This window comes from Elephantulus edwardii, unplaced genomic scaffold, assembly GCF_000299155.1.
Source record: "Elephantulus edwardii isolate Elephantulus edwardi_28Jun2011 unplaced genomic scaffold, EleEdw1.0 scaffold00048, whole genome shotgun sequence".
NCBI classification, from domain to species: Eukaryota; Metazoa; Chordata; class Mammalia; order Macroscelidea; family Macroscelididae; genus Elephantulus; species Elephantulus edwardii.
The window spans coordinates 16,906,252-16,927,030 of NW_006399798.1; the positions used below are offsets into that span (position 1 = coordinate 16,906,252).

The window sequence follows — 20,779 nt, forward strand, 5'->3', positions numbered from 1 at the left end:
AAAAATGGAAAGAATTCCTCATCATCTCGATACTCCAATTAAAATTTTATTATATTTTCTTAATCACCTAATTATCCGGTAATTGTGATAGTCCCCATTTAGCTTTGTTTTAATGGATCTTAAAAATTCTGTGACAGGTTTTTGTACCTATTGCTTCCAATTTAAATTACTAATTTAAAAAACAGTGTAAATGTACTACATTTGGAAACAAATGGTGCACAAGGCAGCCCTTTCCTTCTGAAACTTTTATTATGCATTGTTATCATTAAGCCAGCCTTTCACTTTTAAACTGAAATGACCAATTGAGATAAATATTTCTGTGACTGTTCCACCTATCACTCTTTAAGACTAGAGTGGTTAATGTTAAGGACATTTGGTAATTGTGTTTTACAGTCTTTATTTTGCTTGTTTGAAAAAAAGTTAATTTTTAGAATAATTGTTTAAGGAAAGATGAGTTTTTTAAACCTACAGGCTAATTCATTCCATTTTTGTTGTCGTTGTTTGTTTTTAAGTCTAGAGCACCCAGGTGGTCTCCTGCCCAAGTACTTACCAGGCCTGACCCCATGCCATTGAATTTTGAAATATATTTTTGTTGTTGTATGTACCATTGAGTTGGCTACAGATCATGGCGAGTCTGTGAACAGTAGTTGTAAACCCTGCCTATCATGTGCTATCCTCATCATTTCTGATAATACACTTGAACCCATTGTTACAGTCACTGTGTTAATCCATCCTTTTTTTTCCTTTTTTTATTTTTGTTGTTGTTGTTTACCATCAAATCAGATCCAGCTGGCACAGGAGGAGATTACCCCTCCTTCCCCAGCAGAGCATCTGGTGGATTTGAACTGTGCTTTCGGGATTGCAACACAGCTTCTTGCCAGTAGCTGACCAGAGCTCCCTCGTGTCAGTCCATCTTAATGAGGATCTTCCTCTCTTACACTGACCCTCTGTGATATCCCTTTCCAAGGAATGGCCTCTCCTAAAAATATGCCCAAAATATGTGAAGACAAAGCATTGCATCCTTGCCTTCAAGGAACACCCTGGTTTCACTTTCTCTAAGACAGACCTCCTTGTTCTGTAGGCAGTCCATGGGATATTTAATATTCTTCTCCCAACACCACGACTCAAATGCATCAATTTTTCATAAATACAAAATTATTTAAAAAAAAAAGATTGTGCGATTCCATTGATAAGTTAAATGTACTAGACAAGAAAGAATGAATGAAGTGGGGTAATGATGGGCATGGATCAATGGTGATTAATTTTAAAAAACACAGGGTATGGGAATAATTGTATGAAACACAAAGTGAATGGAGAAGTTTGTGAAGCGCACAGTGTGTGCAGATGAAGCACAGTGTATGTGAGTTCTGTGTGCAAATCTGTATAAAATAAAATAAAAATAATTAAAATTTTAAAAAGAATTAATTGAGCAAGGGTAAGTGATAATTCTAAAGCAGGTAGGTTTTCAAAGGCAGTTAATTGCACAGGAGGAGATTGCCCATCCCCCCACAGAGCACTGGTGCCCTTGAACTTCATGCCTTTGGGATTGCAGTGCAGTGTCTTGCCACTAGGCCACCAGAGCTTTGAACAAGTAAGTAAGCATAGAAGTTGAAAGTCAGGTTTCTTACTGTCAGAGAAACAAATTACAAATAAGTGAGTGGACAGTGGTAGAAGGAAGAGAGTATGTGTATGTGTAAGTGTATACAGACACAGTATACAGGTATCACATACAAAGATATATAAATGTGTATCGACAAGGGTAGACATACGTATATTTTCTAACTCAGTCCACTGAGAGAGCCTAGCATTAGTGACAGCCTTGTAGTAACAAGTAGGCCTAATGCTGAGATAGTGACAGGTAAATATCATTCTCCAGTAAAAGACACAGAACTTCTTTGAGAGATGGTAAATTCTTCAAGCTGGAGTGAGAAAAATAGTAAATTTGCCTGGGACATCTTGCAGTGCTAGAAAGTAAATCAGGTTCACTGTACCGCCATCAAATTAATTTCAACTCTAACACCCCTGAAAGGACAAAGTAGAACTGCCCCATAGGGTTTCCAGGGTTGTAAATCTTAAGTCACAATAAAATGTATCATATATAAGATAGCTTTATCTTCCTTAGAGCAGTGGTACCTTAGAACTCCCTATCTTTTGGCTAGCAGCTAAATGTTTTTACCACTGCACTTCTAGGGAGCGTGGATGTCTGGTGGCCTATTAGTAGGAAGCTGTGCTGCAGTCCCAAAGACACTGGGTTTGACTCCACCAGCTGCTCCACAAGGGAAGGATGAGTAGTGTCCTCTCATGCAAATTTCTGCCTTTGAAAACCCATTGGAGAGTCAGCTATGGATTGGTTCCAGCAAATAACACCACCACCACCTAGGGCCATAGAGTAAAACATGTGCTAAGCTGATAAGAAAAGAATGTGGTATATCAAGGACATAGGGCTTCACCAAAGAAGCTGTCTGTGGTCAAAGCTGGAATAGTATGAGCAACAGAATTAAAAATGATAGCATTAGAGTAGAACCTGAAGAATATGGTTCAGATCCATGAGTCATTCTGTGGTCTCTGTCCTGTGGTCTGTTCCATTCCACTCTGTCCAAGGAGAAGGAGGGCGAGAACATCTTAGAGATCTTGAGAACAATAAAGAACTTCAGAAAGAAATGTTTCCAAATAGACTTCTATTTTACCATGGAGGAAAGAAATAGCAACTTCAAGAGGCTAAGTGGCTTGCCTAGAGTTGCCCAGCTAATTCATGCCAGAGCAGCCTTGGGTCACAGGTCTCACGGGGTTTTGATCAGTGAACCTTGCTTACTGTGTTATTTTATGGCAGAAATTGTGACTACAGACTAGAGCAATTTTAGAAGAGAAACTAGTCTTTTGGTTTTGAGTAGAGCCTCTAAATAGTGTGGGATTTTTTTTTTTAAGTGAAAGTAACCCAATTTGTTGAGTTCTCTAAATGAAATTTCATTAGTAATCTTGGCCCTTATTTCATAGTTTTGACTATTTTAAAACTATTTAATAACGCGTTTGAAACTTAATTACATTTCTAAGACTTATGTTTGCTAAAATGGAAATAAAATGTTTTATTTGTTTTCATCACAGAAGAAATTTTGGAATCCATAAGGGCCAAAAAAGGAGAAATTGATACTGGTGGAAGCCCTGAAGAAATAGAAAAGGACAAGAATGAGACTGAGAATACCGACTCAAAAGATTCTGAGAAAAGCAGAGAGGAGTTGGAAGGCCAGGCCCTTGAAAAAGACGGTGATGACCAGACACCAGATAATGGTCCTGAACAAAGCAAATCTGAGGGTAAAAAAAATTACTTCACTAAAAAGAAAATTATAAGGTGTTTTGTTTTAAGGTTTTTATTTTTCATTAAGTGAGACTTCTAGTTTTAACTGTAAAATAGAAATGTCCTTTTTATTGCAAGCAGCCACTTAATTTTACATTTCTAAAGAGATTAGGACAAAACACACACATACATTTTCAAACACACTCTCCTTACAAGATACTGGTAATGAGTGAATAGATTTGCTATATTGATATACTCTCTCCTTTTCGTCTTTCTAGTAAATTCCCTTTCCTCTATGAGATTTATTATGATAAATTACTTTATTATGCCAGTAAAATTTTTACTTAATTTTTACTTTTACTAAAAATAACTTTTTAAAATACCAGACTACATACTTTTTTGTATGTGAGAAATGTTAAATTTTTTTTTATTTCTTAAGCACTGTTAATATAGAAACCTTTTTTTAAAAATCCCAGTATTAAATATTTTTAATTAGTGTCTGGATTGCCTGCCACCAAATGTCTTGGTGACCCTTCATTATTAGTACTTGATCAAATGTGGCCATTCAGCCTGAAACATTTTTTTAAGAGTATCTTTAAAGTTTTGTTGTGCATTTTACTGTAGAGCCAACAGACGTTGGGGATAAAGGTAACTCTGTGTCAACAAATCTTGGCGACAACACAGCACATGCTTCTTCAGAAGAGCCTAGTCCCTCTGAAGGGAGGAGCCCCGTGGGGTATCTCTCAGAAACCCACGATAGCAGCAACATGGCAGAGAAGAAGGTGGCATCTGAGCTCCCCCCGGATGTACCAGGTACAGAGGGCACCATATCAATGCCTCTGTAATGGGGGGAACCCTTCCCTTTGGTAGTAAAGGCGGAATGTCACCTAAAACCTTAGAGTATGTGTTTGTTCATGCTGCTTGCTTACGATGCCATCCCTGATTGCTCAATTGTCGCCTAACATTTGGAGTTTGATAAATGTTCTTGGAGTCAGTGCTTGAAACTCATCATAATTTACTTCATGCTTTTTAAAGTTCATTTTCGCTTATTTGTCTATTCTTTTTCATCAGACCATAATGACAGACATTTTGGTTTTAAATACTTACATACTAATTAATGGCTGAGTTTTGAATGATCTCATCCTTCCTTGTATATACTAACAAATTAATTTTATGTTTGCATGTGCTTATTTAGTTCTTTTACAACATCCTAAGCCACAATGTTATGATAGAAAACCATTGTCACAAAACATTTTTGTAAAGTGTACTTTGAAATAGAAATGCAAGTTAACCTGTTGTTTTAAATTGTGTTCTTTTGCAATTAAAATTATACTCTTAAGTTCAGTCTTGCTAAGAATGTCACTATGGTTTAAAAAAATTTTTTTAAAGGATTCGATTGTTGGACTCTTATGAGGTTTTTTTTTTAATTACCAAATTAAGAGAGCAAAATAAGAAAATAAATATCCAGTATCATAGTTAATATCTTGTTGGCAGTTTTTAAAGAGGCTTTTTGCCCCCCATATGTATAATTTTCAAATTATCATTACTTTCACTTGCTTCATTTAATGGCGTGCTTGGGTTGTAATAGGAAGGAGATAGAGTTTGTTGTTGGAAGATGTTCATTCTTGGGACACTTCTGCTGTGAAGCCAATGGCTTTCCTCTCTCAAGGTCTTAGTGTGCTAATTTTGTTCTTTGACAATCAGTAGCTCTTACGGTGACTAAAATTTGTGACTCCCTATTTTGAGTTTCCTAGACTGTAAAGCTTAAAAAAAATCACTACCTCAACTTTGTCGTTCAGAGTAGCTGGGGGATTTGAACTTGCAATCCTTTGGTTAGCCAACCAAGATGCAACCCATATGTCACCTAGGTTCCTTTTGTGTACTCATCACCACCATGTATTTCTAAATTTTTAAGCAGCATCACACTCTACATAAACTTTGTGTCCTTAGGACGGTAACTCCTCTGCTCCTCTGCCCTGCCTCTGGTAAATTTCTGTTCTACCTTCTGTCTCTGAATTCACCTTTTCTGGTGGATAATTTGCTCTGGTGGCTTAGTGATAAAAGAGTTGTGCTGCCAACCTAAAGGCATGTGGTTTGAATCCAACTGCTCTGCAGGAGAAAGATGATTAGTCTTCTCCTGTGCAGTTTACTGTCTCTGAAAACCTGCTGGAGGGTCAGCTATGAGTGGGTTCTGACTCAGTGGTACTCGACAACAAAAACAGATACTTCTTAGAAATGGAATCAGATAATATTTGACTTTTTTTTGTAGTTCATTTACTTGGCTTAGCATAGTACTTGCAAGTCCCATGTCTCAGAACTTATCTTTGTGACTAATAGTCCATTTTATGGGTAGACCACATTTTGTTCCTCTGTTGATAGCCAGTTGAATTGTTTCCACGTGCTAGCTACTGTAAGGCAGCTACAGGAGCATTTTGCATCTGTACCTTTTTGTGTCTCTGCTTTTGAGTTCTTTGGGGCACATACCTAGGAGTACACAGTCATGTGGTAGGTTTATGCTTAACTGTTTTGGAATCGTAGTTGCTCAGTTTTTAGTTATATTCATTCAGTGTTATATATATTCATTTCTCACACTTATTTATTGTTCTTTGTTTTTTTAGTAATTTAAAGGGAGAAACTGAATCTTAATATCTGTAATTTTAAAAAATGACACAGTAATTAATATTTACAGAGCCCTCAGAGTAGTACCTGATACATGTTACTCATTTACTCACTCATTGTCATTGAATTGGAACCAGCTTGTTGGAACCAACCCTCCCGGGAGTTTCCCGAGGCTATAAATTGTCCAGAATGAGATTGCTCTTCTTTCTCCCACAGAACCTCAAAATCTGGTGGATTTGAACCACCAAGGGGCGGGGTGGTGGGGGGAAGAATCATTTTGGGGTTAGCAGTGAAACTTCTACCCACTGGGCCACCAGAGCTCTCTGATCTATATTAACTACTCAGTAAATGGTGAATATTATTATCACTGGTATATATTACTAGCCCTTTGAGAGGATAAGAAAGCCCAGCAAGAAAAAGACTAATAAAGTAGGGGATTTGCATTACATATTTACTGATTTAGACATTATTGAGAAAGAAAATTCTAGAGTCATTCTTTGCAATTCAAATATATTTTGGCAGAAAAATCTGCCTTGGAGAATTTTTCAGGGGAACCTGAGAATTCTAGAAAGAAGGTAGAGTGGAAGCAAGTACCCCTTTGGAGTCATTGAAAGTGTTAGCATGAAGATGCTGCCCTGTAAGAAATAAAAAACCTGACCATTTAATAACTCATAGAGCTCTTTCTTTATTGCTCAGAAAAGCAAACAAAATTCTAGAAAGCTGACATTTCCATATTTGTGTCAGAAAGATTATGAAACACATTTATAAAGATTTTAAAGAGAAATGGAGAAATTTTATATTTATATAGATTTCCTCTCTTTATCTTTCATGTCCTTCCTTTTATCTTCTGTGCATTTTTGTGACCCAGCTTCCTTAAGAAAGGTATTTTGACGATTTTCCCTTTCTCTCTCCCTTAAATATTACCCAGTAGTGTTTAATGTATTTGGCTGATACATGAGAGGTTAGCAGTTTGAGTTCACCCACTGCTGTGTGCAAGCATGGTCTACAGCCTGGGAAGCCCAATGGGAAACCAGCAGGGGTCGGACTTGACTGGCTGGTTGCAGTTTTGTGTTTTGTCTGTGTGTGCTGGTGAGGCTGTCACCTTCTGGTTAGTGTTGCTAGAGTGGCGTTCCACAGCTTTTCTGTATCAGATTAAAGCGTTTCTCCTTACTGCTTTTTTGATGTGGGTGATTTTTACTTATTTGAGAAATAATGTGCTAATTAATAGTGAATTATTTGGAGATTTTTCTGGTTATCATTTTGCTTCAATATATAATTTAATACATTATGGTCAGAGAACATTTGGGGGTGAGGTTTGTTTTATGATCCATGAGGCTTGTTTTATGGCCCAGCATTTATTGTTGTTATGTACCATCCACTTGGAACTGACTCATCACTGGCCTCCAGCAGCCTTTCAGAGTCTGTAGATCTGGGGGAGAGATTGCCCGTCTCTGTCCCGAGGAGCACCAACGTACCTGGTGGGATCGGACCTTTGTCCGTGAGTTGGCAGCACAACACTCTAGGTACCTGAGCTCCCTGTTTGTATGTATGTGTGTTTTCATATTCTGTCAGCATGTACATTACAGGACCGTTAAATCCAAGTTTTTCATTATGGTATTCAAATTTGTACCTTTGCTTGGTTTGTTTCTGATGTTTTAGTATTATTTCTAGTTAGTGTCTTTTTCTCTAGTTTTTCATTATACATTTTGAGAATATATTATTAGATATGCACAATATTGATATTTTCTTATTGAATTATCTTTTTGTCACAGTAAAACATCTTTTTTCTTTAGCCGCACTAGTTTCTTTTGATTAGTATTTATATTGAATATCTTTTGAGGTTAGAAAATTTTTTGTTTAATAATTAGAAAATTTAAAATATATTTTTAATAATTTTTATTGTGATTTTAACAAAAGTTTACAGCAAACTTGGTTTTCTGTTCATTCATTGTTGCACATTTTCCTCCCTACTCCCCCACCCCAGTTTGCTTTTCTCTTTCAAAGATTCATTCCTTGTCGCTCAGTTTCCCCACCCCCCGCCCCACCCCCAGTCCACCTGGGCACCTCTTATTCTGGACTGTCATGTAAAAAGTCTCATTAGAACGACCTCTACTGCAGAATTTCTTTATAAAGATGTTTGCTTAATTTAAGCTGTGTTTTGAAGTCTTATTAATGAGCATGATCATTTTCATGTAATACAATACATGTAAAGGAAAACGTGTACATTCTTCAGCATGAAGGAAAATAAAGGGATGAGAACTTAAAGATCAGGTACCATGATTTTATCAGAGAGATTTTACATGGCTTAGATTGAAGATCGAAAACTTGGGCAGTATTTTAGGAAATGGTGATAGTAAATTTCTTTTTCCACACATTTCATCTTTAGTTCTTGAAAATGGTTTAACTTTTTTATAGGTAAGATGGTTCTGTGAGTTTTGTGTAGCTCTCAGTTTATTAACTAACACCACCTTGAAAGGTTAACTGCATGGAATCTGAGTCTTGCCTTCAGTAGGTTAATGTTTTTTTCCAGTTCCTGAATACCTAGTCAAATATATAAAGTAGCTGGGTAAATAAATATTGTTGTGATAGCCATAATAGCACACAGCACTTTATACATAAAGTATTTGAGATGTGTATAGTCTGAACATTTGCATTTTTACTTTCTTGTGGTTAAAAGCCACCATTTCGGGTATGTTGTTAGCTGCCATTCATTTGACACTTGTCTCTGGACAGCTCCATAAACAATGGAAGGAAATGCTGTGTGGTCTGATTCCATCCCTGCTGTCTGATGATGATGACCACGAACAGACTGATATGAGCTGTGCATTTTCTTTGGCTCACATCTTGCAGTTCATCACATCTGTCTTCCTACTCTGTCTTTGATGCTCTGTTAAAATGAGCGTAGCAGAAAAGTAGCATAGCAGCCTTTGCTGACAGAAAGTTAAGTGTACTTTCCACATTGAGGTGCACTGGCTGGGACTTAAGTAAAAGGCAAGACTTCTGTAATTAAGTCACCAGTGCTAGCACATGGAGTATATGTGGCCTGAAAATGTTGGCATGTTTTTGTTGTTGCTTTGTTTGGGGGATGAGGGATGATTTAGAATCTATTTTTTTTTCTTTTATTTCTATCAAACAAACATTCTGAGTTTGAATTATATTCTACCAGACAGCACATCGTACCTATGAATTCCACATACATCTCTAAAGAATGTGAACATTTTCTCATACAGTTACAGTGCCATTTTTCTTTTTTTGACTTTTTATTTTATTTTATTATTTTTGTGTGAGTGTACCGTCAAATCAGATCTGACTGGTACAAGAGGAGATTGTCCCTCCTTCCCTGGCAGAGCATCTGGTGGATTCGAACTGTGCGCCTCTGGGATTGTAGTTGCAGCCATTTTTCATTTTATAAAGCTGATAATTCCTTGATGCCGTCTAGTAAGCATTCTACATTAAATCCCCCCAGTCGATTTAAGGTCATTTAAAAAAACCCAATGCACACATTAGTTATGTTTGAGATAAATCTAAACAATGTCCGTCCACAGATGGCATGCCGTGTTTTTGCTTTTACATTTCTTTTTTTTTAGAATTTTATAAAATCGGTGAATTATTCATTGTAAATACCTTTTTTAAAAAAAAACATTTATTAGCATCTTTTTAAAAATTTATTATTAATTTCAATGAAAATTTACAGAGACTTTGGATTTCCATTCATTCATTGTTGCACTTTCTCCCCTCCCAACCCTCCCCCCTAGTACACTACCCTCTTGGAAAAGTAAACCCCCCAGGTCCACTCCACTATACAGCCTTCGCTCTCGACTCCTGTCATGACAAAAATCTCTAATAATTTTCCCTCTTAAACATTTTTCTCCCTCATCTGTTTCAATGCATTATACATTATTTATCCCATCCTTCTCGGTCTCCCCCCAACCCCATTGTCATTGTCCTGCTTTACAACAGTGGCACCATGCAGTATTTGTCCTTTTGTGATGGAGATACTTCACTCAGCATAACATATTCCAGGGTCACCCATTTTTAATAATATTGCTTGAGTTCCTTGTTTTTCAATGTAGCATAGTATTCCATTGTGTGAATATACCACAGCTTCTCTATCCATTCGTTTGTTGATGGGCACTTAGCTTGTTTCCAACTCCTTGCTATTGTGAACAAAGCCGCGATAAACATGGGTGTGCATATATCTGCTTGGATGTCCGTTATGGTCTCTTTGGGGTATTTTCCCAGTTGTGGAATTGCTGGGTCAAATGGTATCTCTATTTGCAACTTTTTGAGATAGCGTCAGACCGCCTTCCGCAGTGGTTGCACCATTTTACACTCCCACCAACAGTGAATAAGGGTTCCAGTTTCTCCACAACCTCGCCAGCATTTGTTGCTTGCTGTTCTGTTAAATTTTGCAATTCTGACTGGGGTGAGATGATATCTCATAGTTGTTTTGATTTGCATCTTTCTAGAGCTAGGGATTTTGAACATTTCTTCATGTGCTTGTTAGCCATCTGAATGTCTTCTTTGGTGAAGTGTCTGTTCATATCCTGTGCCCATTTTTCTACTGAATTATTTGCCTTTATCTTGTTGTGGTACACTTTTACATTTCTTGAGTTCCTCAATCTAATCCCTTTTCCCTTTCTGTCCACAGGCTTCTCCCACCCCCTTGTTTAAAAACCTCGTATTTTCTCCTGTGGAGTGAGTGCTCCACTAGCAGGGATTGTGTATTTATGTCCTCAAGGTGTTGTTAAATGTTTATAAAGGTATAATAGTTAGACTCGGTTTCAACTGGTTTTGGCATGAGCACTTCATAAGCAGTGTGTTAGGTGGTCCATATCCTATCACAGCGAATCTAATGATGTCTGGTTCTTCTGCCTTTTGAAATGATTGGTCAGTGATTCAAGTGGTGACCTGCTGACCCTCCACTTTGAAGTTCCCTATTAACCTCTTATGCACTGATGATTTGGTCAGCATTGGTGATCGTTTTAGAGATTATGTCATGGTGACTTCTAAATCTGTCATTAAAAAAATAACTATGATTGTTTTGTGAAGAATTTTCTATCTTTCACCAAGGCTATCCTGAGATACATGGTTTCAAGCAGGAATGGAAGAATAAATTCTCTTCTCTTTAATGGGTTTGATCAGATTAGCAGTTTGTAATAGGCTATAGTAATTTGTTTTCCATTTTTAGGAATTGAATTTTGATTTTCATTTATTGTAAGAAGAAAACATTTACATAATTCCAAAATCAAACCTTAAGAACATGGTACATGCAAAGAATTGTCACTTGTCTCTCTCCTCTAGGTGTCTGTTTCCCTCCCTCCCTCTTAGAGTGGCTGGTTTTGTTATTTTATATTCTCAAAATGTTATCCTATACCATTCCTTTTGCATTGAACCCCAAAGATAATTCTGTTAGTTGATGATTTGTTGGTGTTTGTGCTGGGTCACGCTTCTGTTTTCATTTCATTGCACCTATCTGCCATTATTAACTAATTCTAATTGTTGTTGTTGTTATGTAGTGGACATTTTATTTGAGGCTTTTTATGGTTATAAATAATGCTTCAGGGGAGCTCTGGTGGCCTAGTGGCAAGAAGCTGCACTGCAATCCCAGAGGTGCACAGTTCGAATCCACCAGATGCTCTACCAGGGAAGGAGGGACAATCTCCTCCTGTACCAGTCAGATCTGATTTGACGGTACACGCACACAAATTAAAAAAAAAAATAATAATGCTTCAGTAATCAATTCTGTATAAGTAATTTTTTTCTTTCCTGTGTATTTTGGGACAGGTTTCTAGATGTAGAATTGCTAGATCCAGGGCACTAAAATATATAGTTTTTCTTGATCTTTTCAATAACCTTTTTCCCCCTTCAGTATTTTTCAAAATACTGAACCATTTTGCATTCCTACCAGGGCTAAATTGTGGGGATACTTGTGAACGCACTGCCTATTTACTTCTGTGAATTGTCATTCTTGGATTTCCCCCCCCATCTGATGACTCAGTAATTTCACTTTGCATATTTACATTTGAACAAAGTGTGTATATTTTCATATTTCAAGGTCATTTTCAATTTTTGTGACCATTTACATGTCTTCTTATTAGGCTTTTGTTTTCCTTCCCTAAAGAAAAAAACAAAAAACACCAAGCTAAATCTACAAAATGTAAAAACATTAAGAGCATAGTATACTTTTGGAAGCCCTAATGTCATAGCAGGTTCAGTGTTGGGCCACTAACTGAAAGGTTGGTAGTTTGAACTCCTCTGTTCCTTGAAAGAAAAATGAGGCCATTATCTGGTGCCATTATGTTTACAGCCTCAGAAAACTGGATGGGTAGAGGGTGTGTGTGTGTGTGTCATGAGTCAGAACTGGCTCTGTGGCAGTGAATTTGGTTTGATTTTACATTATGGATAAACTTTATTATATAGTGGCACTACTTTTTTTTTAATGTAGGTAATTTATTTTTATTTGTGTGAAAGTTTGCAAATCATACTGGTTTTTCATTGGATCATTTTTATGTGCTTTGTGTCATTATGATTTTTTTAAAAAGTTCATATACATTTTACATATTTGTTCATTTTTAATACTTTCTGCATCCCTTCCAATTCCTGGTAACAATCCAAGTTTGGTTCTATCTGTGTAAACTGCTCCATTGATGGGACACTTGGGTTGTTTCTAATTTTTTTGCTATCATAATGTCTTAGTGAAGTGAACTTGAATGTGTGTCAGTTTGTGCCACAGTTATTATTTCTTATGTATCTTTATCTAGTAGTAGGGTTGTTGGATCAAATGGTGTTTCTATTCCCACCTTTCTAAGGAAGTTTCACACTGTTTTCCACAGTGGTTGTACCATTTTACATCACTACCAGCTGTGTTGGAGAGTTCAGATCCCTTCATACACTCACTTGTCTTATTGGACTTTGCTTTTGTTGCTGGGGTTAGATATCTCATCGTTGTTTTGATTGGTGTTGGAGAAGAGCCTATGGAGTGCAAAAAGGGAAAACCAGATATGTCTTGGAGAAAGTGCAGTCAGAGTACTTCTTGGAAGCAAAGATGACAAAGCTTCATCTCAACCTACTTTGGGAATGTTGCTGGGAGAGGGGATATTCCTTGGGGATGGATATCCCACTTGGGAAGATGGAGGAACAATGGACAGCGAAAGAGAGGAAGACCCTCAACCATTTAGATTGGCAGTGACTGCAGCAGGGGGCTCAAGTGTGTCAGAAGTAAGGAAGATGCCGTAGGACAGGGTTCAGATCTGTTGTTCATTGGGTCACTGTGAGTCATACTAGACTTGACGGTACCTAACAACAGCTGATGATCTTGAGCATGTGTTTTGGGCCATCTAAATGTCTTTGGTGAAGTTTCTTCATATCCTTTGAACATTTTGTAATTGTGTTTGTAATTTTCTTGTTGATGTGTTGAAGTTTTCTATGAATTTTAGAGATGAGTGAGCCTCTTGTCACGTTTGCTGTTGCCTAATATTTCTCCCCACTCTAGTTTGTCTTTTTTTTTTACTTTTTACTCTTTTGGAGAAATCTTCTGATGCCATCAGATTTCATTTTCAGGAAGTCTCAAGCATCTGATCTTTGTGCATTTTCAGTTCTACTTATGCTCTGCTAAGTTGGTAGGTGATTGATTTAAAGATTATCTTATTAGCGGCAAAAATAATGTGGGTACTTTAAAAATTTCTAAATTACTGTGGAAAGACTTAGACTTTCAGGTAATAGTGGTGTTATTTTTAATATAACTACAATATTTATGATACTATTACATTCTCTTTACAAATTAGCAGTATTTTTAGGAGTTACCTTTTAGTTAATTTAGAAGCAAAGAGGCCAGATAGAAAACTTTGATCATATAATAATTGTTTCTGTACTTTTCAAGAACGAGATTGTCAACTTTTTAGACGTTAAGAGAGGACCTCAACAGGTATAACCTATTTTGTGAGATAGGCTGCCACTTTCTCATTCTCCTGCTGTGAGATGGCAGATTGGCTGTCTTGTATGGTGGCCTATAGCAATAGGAGTTACTTGGTTAATAGACGAAACATTTTGGTGTGGTAGTTTTTTGGTTTTTGGGTTGTATTTTTTTGTTTGTAGTTGGGGTTTTTTTTAAATCTTTTTCAGATATTGATGGTAAATATCTTTTATACATTGCATTATTCATACATAGGCAACTTTTTTAAAAATCTGGCTTTGTAATGATATCTTAAAACATTTTTTTCTGAAAATTTTGAATGTGATTTCTGATTTAAAAATCAGGTATTCTATTTTTCTAGAAGAACCTAACAAGACAAGTGACAGCAGTAACACTAGTGCTACCACTACCTCCATCCAGCCTAACCTGGAAAACAGTAACAGCAGCAGTGAGCTAAACTCTTCCCAGAGTGAGGCTATAAAGGCAGCTGATGATCCTGAAAACGGAGAAAGAGACTCCCATACACCTGTCTCTGTTCAAGAAGAGATAGGTAAGAATACACTTCATACATTAAAGGGAGCTTTGAACTTTTTTGAATTTTTTTTTTTTTTTTTTTAATTTTTAAAAGAAAAGTTTGGGGAGGTGGGAGAATTGGATTTTTTTTAATGCAATTTAGGCAGTCATACTCATTGTTTTCATTTAAATAAATACAAGGACACTCAAAAGGGGGGGGGGAAGAAGCTCCTTTTCATATATCCTCCCTAACGTAACCACCATCACAGTTTACTGTATTACATGTAAGATCTTTCTCCAAGCAGTTAAGTTCATGTATGTATGTTGCCATTAAGTTTTGGTTCTGCTTTTCACATAAATGGGATCATTCTGCATGTCTTAATTTTGCATCTTGCTTTTTTTCTCCCTAGAAAACTCAGTAATAGAGATAGGAGATCTTTTCATGTTATAATGTAATTCATTCTTTTAAACTGCTGCATGATATTCTACAATATAGATGAATCAGAATTCACATCCTGTTTCTCTCATAGTGAACATTTAGGCTGTTCACTTTTTTTTTATCATTACTATAAATAGTGATGTTTTTAACAACCTCAGCATGTCACTTTGTGTACTTGTGCAAGTATTTCTGGAAAGATAGGAATGAATGAGCAATGGAGTTGCTGGGTCAAATGGTAGGTACATTTAAAAGTACTGATAACTGCTGCTGCTAACATCAAATAGGATTTATATGAACAGATCATACCTACTTTTTTAAACCTATATCTAAATTTAACATCATTAATCTTTTACATATTTGTGAATGGTAAGATAAAATATTATGTTTCCTACTTGCCAATGTAGGTAAACTGCTTTTCACATGTTTGGTGAACTTTGGTGCATTTTCTTCATATATCTTTTGGTTCATTTTTCCTGTTGAGTTTGGTTATTTTTCATATTGAATTTAGGAGTACTTATGAATTATAGCTATTCTGTGGTTTTTACATGTATCTTTTCCATATTTTTACTGCTTGTTGTTTAACTACACATTATCTTGTAGAGACAGTGTTATATAGGTAACCTTATCAACTTTTTGTCTTTAGTTTTAAATTGCATATTTAACTGAGAACAGCTATCCCTATCCCAAGAATATAAATACATTTTATTGTAATTTTTCATAACACATATATAACTTGTATAAAGAAAATCTGGATTTTATATATATAACATTATATATGTTATATAACATATATAACATCTGGAGTATAATTTTGTGTATAATGTGAGCTAACAAATCTGTTTCAGTTGGGATGTTTTTCTATAGCAAGTGACCAAGCCAGATTAATGCATCTAAAGTGAAAATGAAATTTATTATTAACTCATGTAATTATGATGTGTAAGCTATCAGCAGGTATAACAAGGCCCAGATATTAGAGCTCTTTCTGTCTTCCATTCTCTGTCATCTTTTGTTTCTGCATATGTTTGTATGTTAACTTGATTCTCTCCCAATACAGACAGGCTTTTTCCAAGTGACAGGGAAGATGGCATCAACAGTTTGTATTCATATCTTTACAAGGTCTGTGGCTCCAAATCAAAAGTCCTTGAGGAAGGAATTTGAGTGGCCTGTCTTGGATCATATTGTTCCCACCTCTGTGGCCAGGGCAGGCAAGGTATTATGAATGATGACTCCAGCAAAAGTATTAGACTGGAGTGGGGTAGGAGTGATTTTTTTTAGAGGAAGAGGCATACTACAAAGAAGAGGGAAAAAAACCCAGTAAATATAATTCTGCCCTTTAGTAGTTCAGCATGTACATGTATACAAAATCTGAAAGTCATACATGTATACATATAATTTTGGGGTGTTTCCCAGATCACATGTGGTTATTTTCATTGAAGGCAGTTGGGAATTTTTTATGCTTTCCATCAATTACTGTGGATAAGATTTTTATGCAGCTTCTTTTCATTTCACAATGCGTGAGCCAAAATATAAATGTAACCACCTGTGATGCTTATAGTGGAGGCATTCTTTGATCTATCTGGCTGCCACCTGTTGTAATTGAGAAGCGAGAAGAACATGGGAAGTGCCCCCTCTGGAGGCTGTTCTGTTTTAGCAGCCTCGTTCCTGCTGGCTGTTAGGAAAGGCTTCCACAGGGATTTCTATAGGATTGAAAAATCACGCATCATAGTTTGGTGAGTTTGAAGATGCTTCGGCTGTTGGACCTCCTTGTAAATTCCTGGGTACTGAGCTTTTACCTTTTGTCTGGAGACAGAGGTTAGTCCTCGAAAGTAAGCTTTTCCACTCCTCAACTCATCTGCTTAGTAGGTCAGTCACCCTGACTCTAAGTTGAATTTGTAATAAGCATCTGCCTTGACTTATCATTAAATAATGAGCTGCAGAACTGAGGAAGGGTTTTGAACCATTTCTTCCTTATCCGTCATAGCCAGTGAAGCAAACTGGAACAAACTCCATTTTCTAAAATATGGATGAACTCTATGATAACTAGAACGGGGGTGAGGGGTGGGGGAAGGAATAGACATGGGCATCCTGCTAGACACTTTTAATCTTCCTCTTAAAAACAATTGCAATGTGCGCGTTGCATAGTACCCTGTTCTCTGAAACCATAGAGTCTTAAACAACGGAGCCCTACTTAAAGATGGCAGCACTTTGAATCTGTTACTGTCCAAGGTCCTGACAATAATTCAGTCTCCTGCATCAGGTTCATTACGCCTTTTCTCAGTCTCACATTCCAGCACTGTAACCTATCATTTTTCGAGGTCTAGCACACCTACATTTTATAAGTTCATGTGTATTCGGATTTCAGTGAGTCAACCTTGACTGAACCAGTAGAAAACCTTGGGCTGCAGTAAATCAGATCTGTACTCTACCTCCAGTATTAAAAGTAGGAAAAATTAAGGTATTTGCTTCAGGGTGTTTTTAAGAACCTACACCCTTAACCTTGTTCTCTATGCCATCTTCAGGTCTTATCCCCTGAAGATTACTTTTTTTGTTCTCTTGTTTTTCTTTGCACTAAACTTAAAACCAAAAGCAAACCAGCTGACAATCAAGTCATTTTTTTTACCCTAGTGACTTGATCCATGTTACATACATGTTAGAGTAGAACTGTTAACTGTGGAATTTTCAGTGACTGATTTTTTTTTCCAGAGTAGATCACTGGTCTTTCTTCACAGTCTTTGTGGACTCTGTCCAGTAGCATTTTCATTACCAGCCTCAGTAGCACTCTATCAAGTAGCAAAGTGTTAGCTCTCATCTGCCTCTCAACCACAGGACACTTCCTGTCTAATTTCAGGCCAGTCCAAAAGAAGCCACTGATGTCTTTATATTGTGGTGGTTCTGTGCCATCAAGACACTGCCGCTCATAGTGACTCTTTGACCAACAGATCATGTGCCCTCCTCACGGTCTGCATGTTCAGGCTCGCTGTTATAGTGACTGTGCCAGTCCCTTTTGTTGGAGCCCCTCCACATTTCCCAATAGGGTGTCTTTTTCCATGGATTGGCCCCTCCTGATAGCATGTTCCAGAGTATGTGAGAAGAAGCCTCACTATTCTTGTCTTTAAGGAACACCCTGGTTACACTTCTTCCTTAGTGTAGGTAGGCCTTTATCACTAGTCCCAAGACATAGCCACTTGAGTCCAACATCCTGCATTTTACACGCAGTCTGTCTTAAATCTCTAGCATTAATAGGCTCCTGATCTTAGTTGCACAGGAATAGTGACACTCTGACCAACTGCTTTGCAAAGTCCTGAACATTAAAAGATTCCTGGTTTTCCACCCAGGGAACTCTCATGACTTAGTGGTCAGAAGTGGTGCTGCCAACCCAAAGTATGTGGTTGAATCCAAAGGAGAAAGATGGGCAATTTCTTCCCATGTGATTTATTGCCTCTGACAACCTTCAGGATGGTCAGTGATAAGTCATTTCCGACTTGATGGTACACAACAACAGTTTCTCAGTCATTGGTAGCAGAATATTCAGAGCACCTGCCACATCTTTAATTTACCAGTGCCATATTTAAGAATCATATTCTTAAAACACTTTTTTGGGTTATTTGAGACTTGTTGAATCCAGGTGGCAGAAATTTTATCTCAGACTAGTTTTAAAAAGGAATTCTGTTCTTATATTTGGGAAATGCAGAGATGGTTCCAGCCTTAGACACATTATTGGATCCAGAGAACCAAATGAGTTTATCCACGTCTCTTTCCCTCTCATTTTCACAAATTTTCATTCTATGATGGACTTTGTATCTCTTGTCGTTAAAATGTTTCATTCTCTACCACCCCATGTAATGGGAAATAAATTTAGTCCATTCTTAATGTATCCTCTTCTTGTCCACAATAGAAGTTGTTAAGACCTTGTTATTTCTAAATTTTAAAAGTCGGAATGGGATCTGAGCAGCTTAGTCTGCATAGCGATTCCTGGGGTGTCGTTGTGGCCACCAGGAGAGGGCTGTATCTGGCTAATTGGGCTCCAGTGGTCAACCCAGAGGGACAGGGTACTTGATTGGGAGCCCTGGCAGGTTCCTGGTTGAAGTGGAGAAAAGCATCTCCAATAAAGAAAAGAAAGGAGTCTTGCTGGGGGGGGGGCGGAGGGGATGACTACACATTTAATTAACTTTTACTGTTTTTCAAATTGATAGCCAGCTTTCCCAGTCTTACTTTTCTCTTTACTAATTTAAAAAGGAGAAAGATGGGCAGTCTACTCCCATGTGATTGACAGCCTCTGAAAACCTGATTGAAGGTTTTCAGAAGGGCTCAGTTGGTTCCAGCTCAACAGCAATGAGTTTGTTACTTAAGATATTACCAATATGAACACATAATACATTCGATTTGTCCCGCTATTTACCAGTGCTGTACTGTCTCACTTCTAAAAAGCTTTGAGATGAAAAAAGAAAAGTAAAGTCTTTTCATCTGTTTGACTAGTGAAAAATAGGCAGTGATGTGATACTTTTAGAAAGTATAGAAATATTTAGCCAAAGTGAGATTCATGAGACTTGTTCCTGGACAGTTAAATTTGCCACTTTAAAAAATTAAATAACTCGGAAAGTATGTGAGATTGAGATTAGGGTAAAAAAACCTAATTCAGTACATTTTCAAATTAATAACCACAATTATCTTGATTCATTAGGGGAGAATTAATTTCATGTTTATGTTTATAGGCTCAAATCTATTAGATATTTAAACAGAATTTTAATGAAAATTGTTTTAAAATTAATGATAGCCTTTCTTTTCTATTCAGAAATCCATATTGAAAATATAAAGGTAATATTTTATAAATGTGTGTTTTTAATTACTATCTTTATTCCTTGTAAATTTATACCAGTCCCTCAGATATTCTAATAGATGAACTTTGAAATCAGATAACCCAGAATGTTTGAATTATTTATAAAATAGAAAATTACTCACAGTGATATTCTGATAGACCTCTTTCAAATAATTACATGACATTTGTTTTGGTTACTTGTTTTATTTTGGTTATTCAAAGATTATTTTTCTTTTTAACTTTTTGGATCTTAGATGTGCACTGGATATGAGCTTTGGATAAATAAGGTGGTGGTCTTTATGATTTTCTTACCTTCAGCAATTTCTTTGTGCCTTTTTCATTTGGGAATAGGTGATTACAAATCAGACAAGTCTAATGGTGAAAGAAGCGAGTCTCCCGGACCTGGAAAAGGTGGATCTGGTTCTACCCGAATTATCACTAGATTACGAAACCCAGAGAGCAAATTGAGCCAGTTGAAAAACCAGCAGGTGGCAGCTGCAGCCCATGAAGCAAATAAATTCTTTAAGGAAGGCAAAGAGGTGTGTTCTTACTGCTTTTTTATTTAAAACAAACAAAAACGGAGAAATTGACCTCTTGCTCACAGTTGGATTTGGTCAAGGTTCCCAGAGGACCAACTGATCTGAGTAAAATGAGGCTTTTTTAAGGAAGGTGCACCACGTGCTGCTGGAGGTGGACGTGTTGGAGGGCACCCGGCAGTGTCCAGAGTCAGGAAGTCTCTTCCCCATCAGCCACAACATCGTCATCATGCTGCTAAATGATGAGGAAACCGAGACCGAGTCTTGTCGGGCCCCCTTTTCGTTGTAACTGTGTATGGTGGTGTTTGTACATTCTCTGTTGGCCTTGTTGCATCCTCAGCCCTCCGCCCAGTGACACCAGGTGCATTGTTCTTGAGCTCCATTGTGTGCGTGTGTGTGTGTGTGTGTGTATACACACATATATTTCTCATTAAAGGTTCAAAACAAACAAAAAAAGGAATATCTCTGAAATGTGAAATAATGTTAACTGTACCTTACTTAAAAATGGTTGGGAAGTTTTAAACCTACTTTTGATATATATATGTATACTTTTGATATGAATGTGTGTGTATGTGTGTGTGTGTGTATATATGTATATATATATGTATGTATGTGTGTGTGTGTGTGTGTGTGTGTGTGTGTATATATA

The 20,779-nt window shown here is 37.0% G+C and overlaps 1 protein-coding gene across 1 annotated transcript in view; it reads left to right on the top strand.

Moving 5' to 3' along the window:
- The window catches only part of BPTF (bromodomain PHD finger transcription factor), a 151,586-nt gene that overhangs the window by 57,862 nt on the left and 72,945 nt on the right, over positions 1-20,779 (top strand). The window contains exons 4-6 of the mRNA XM_006886274.1: positions 3,103-3,309; positions 5,478-5,480; positions 19,946-20,133. Of these exons, the coding sequence (XP_006886336.1) occupies positions 3,103-3,309; positions 5,478-5,480; positions 19,946-20,133 (398 nt within the window). The remainder of the gene's footprint in view (positions 1-3,102; positions 3,310-5,477; positions 5,481-19,945; positions 20,134-20,779) is intronic.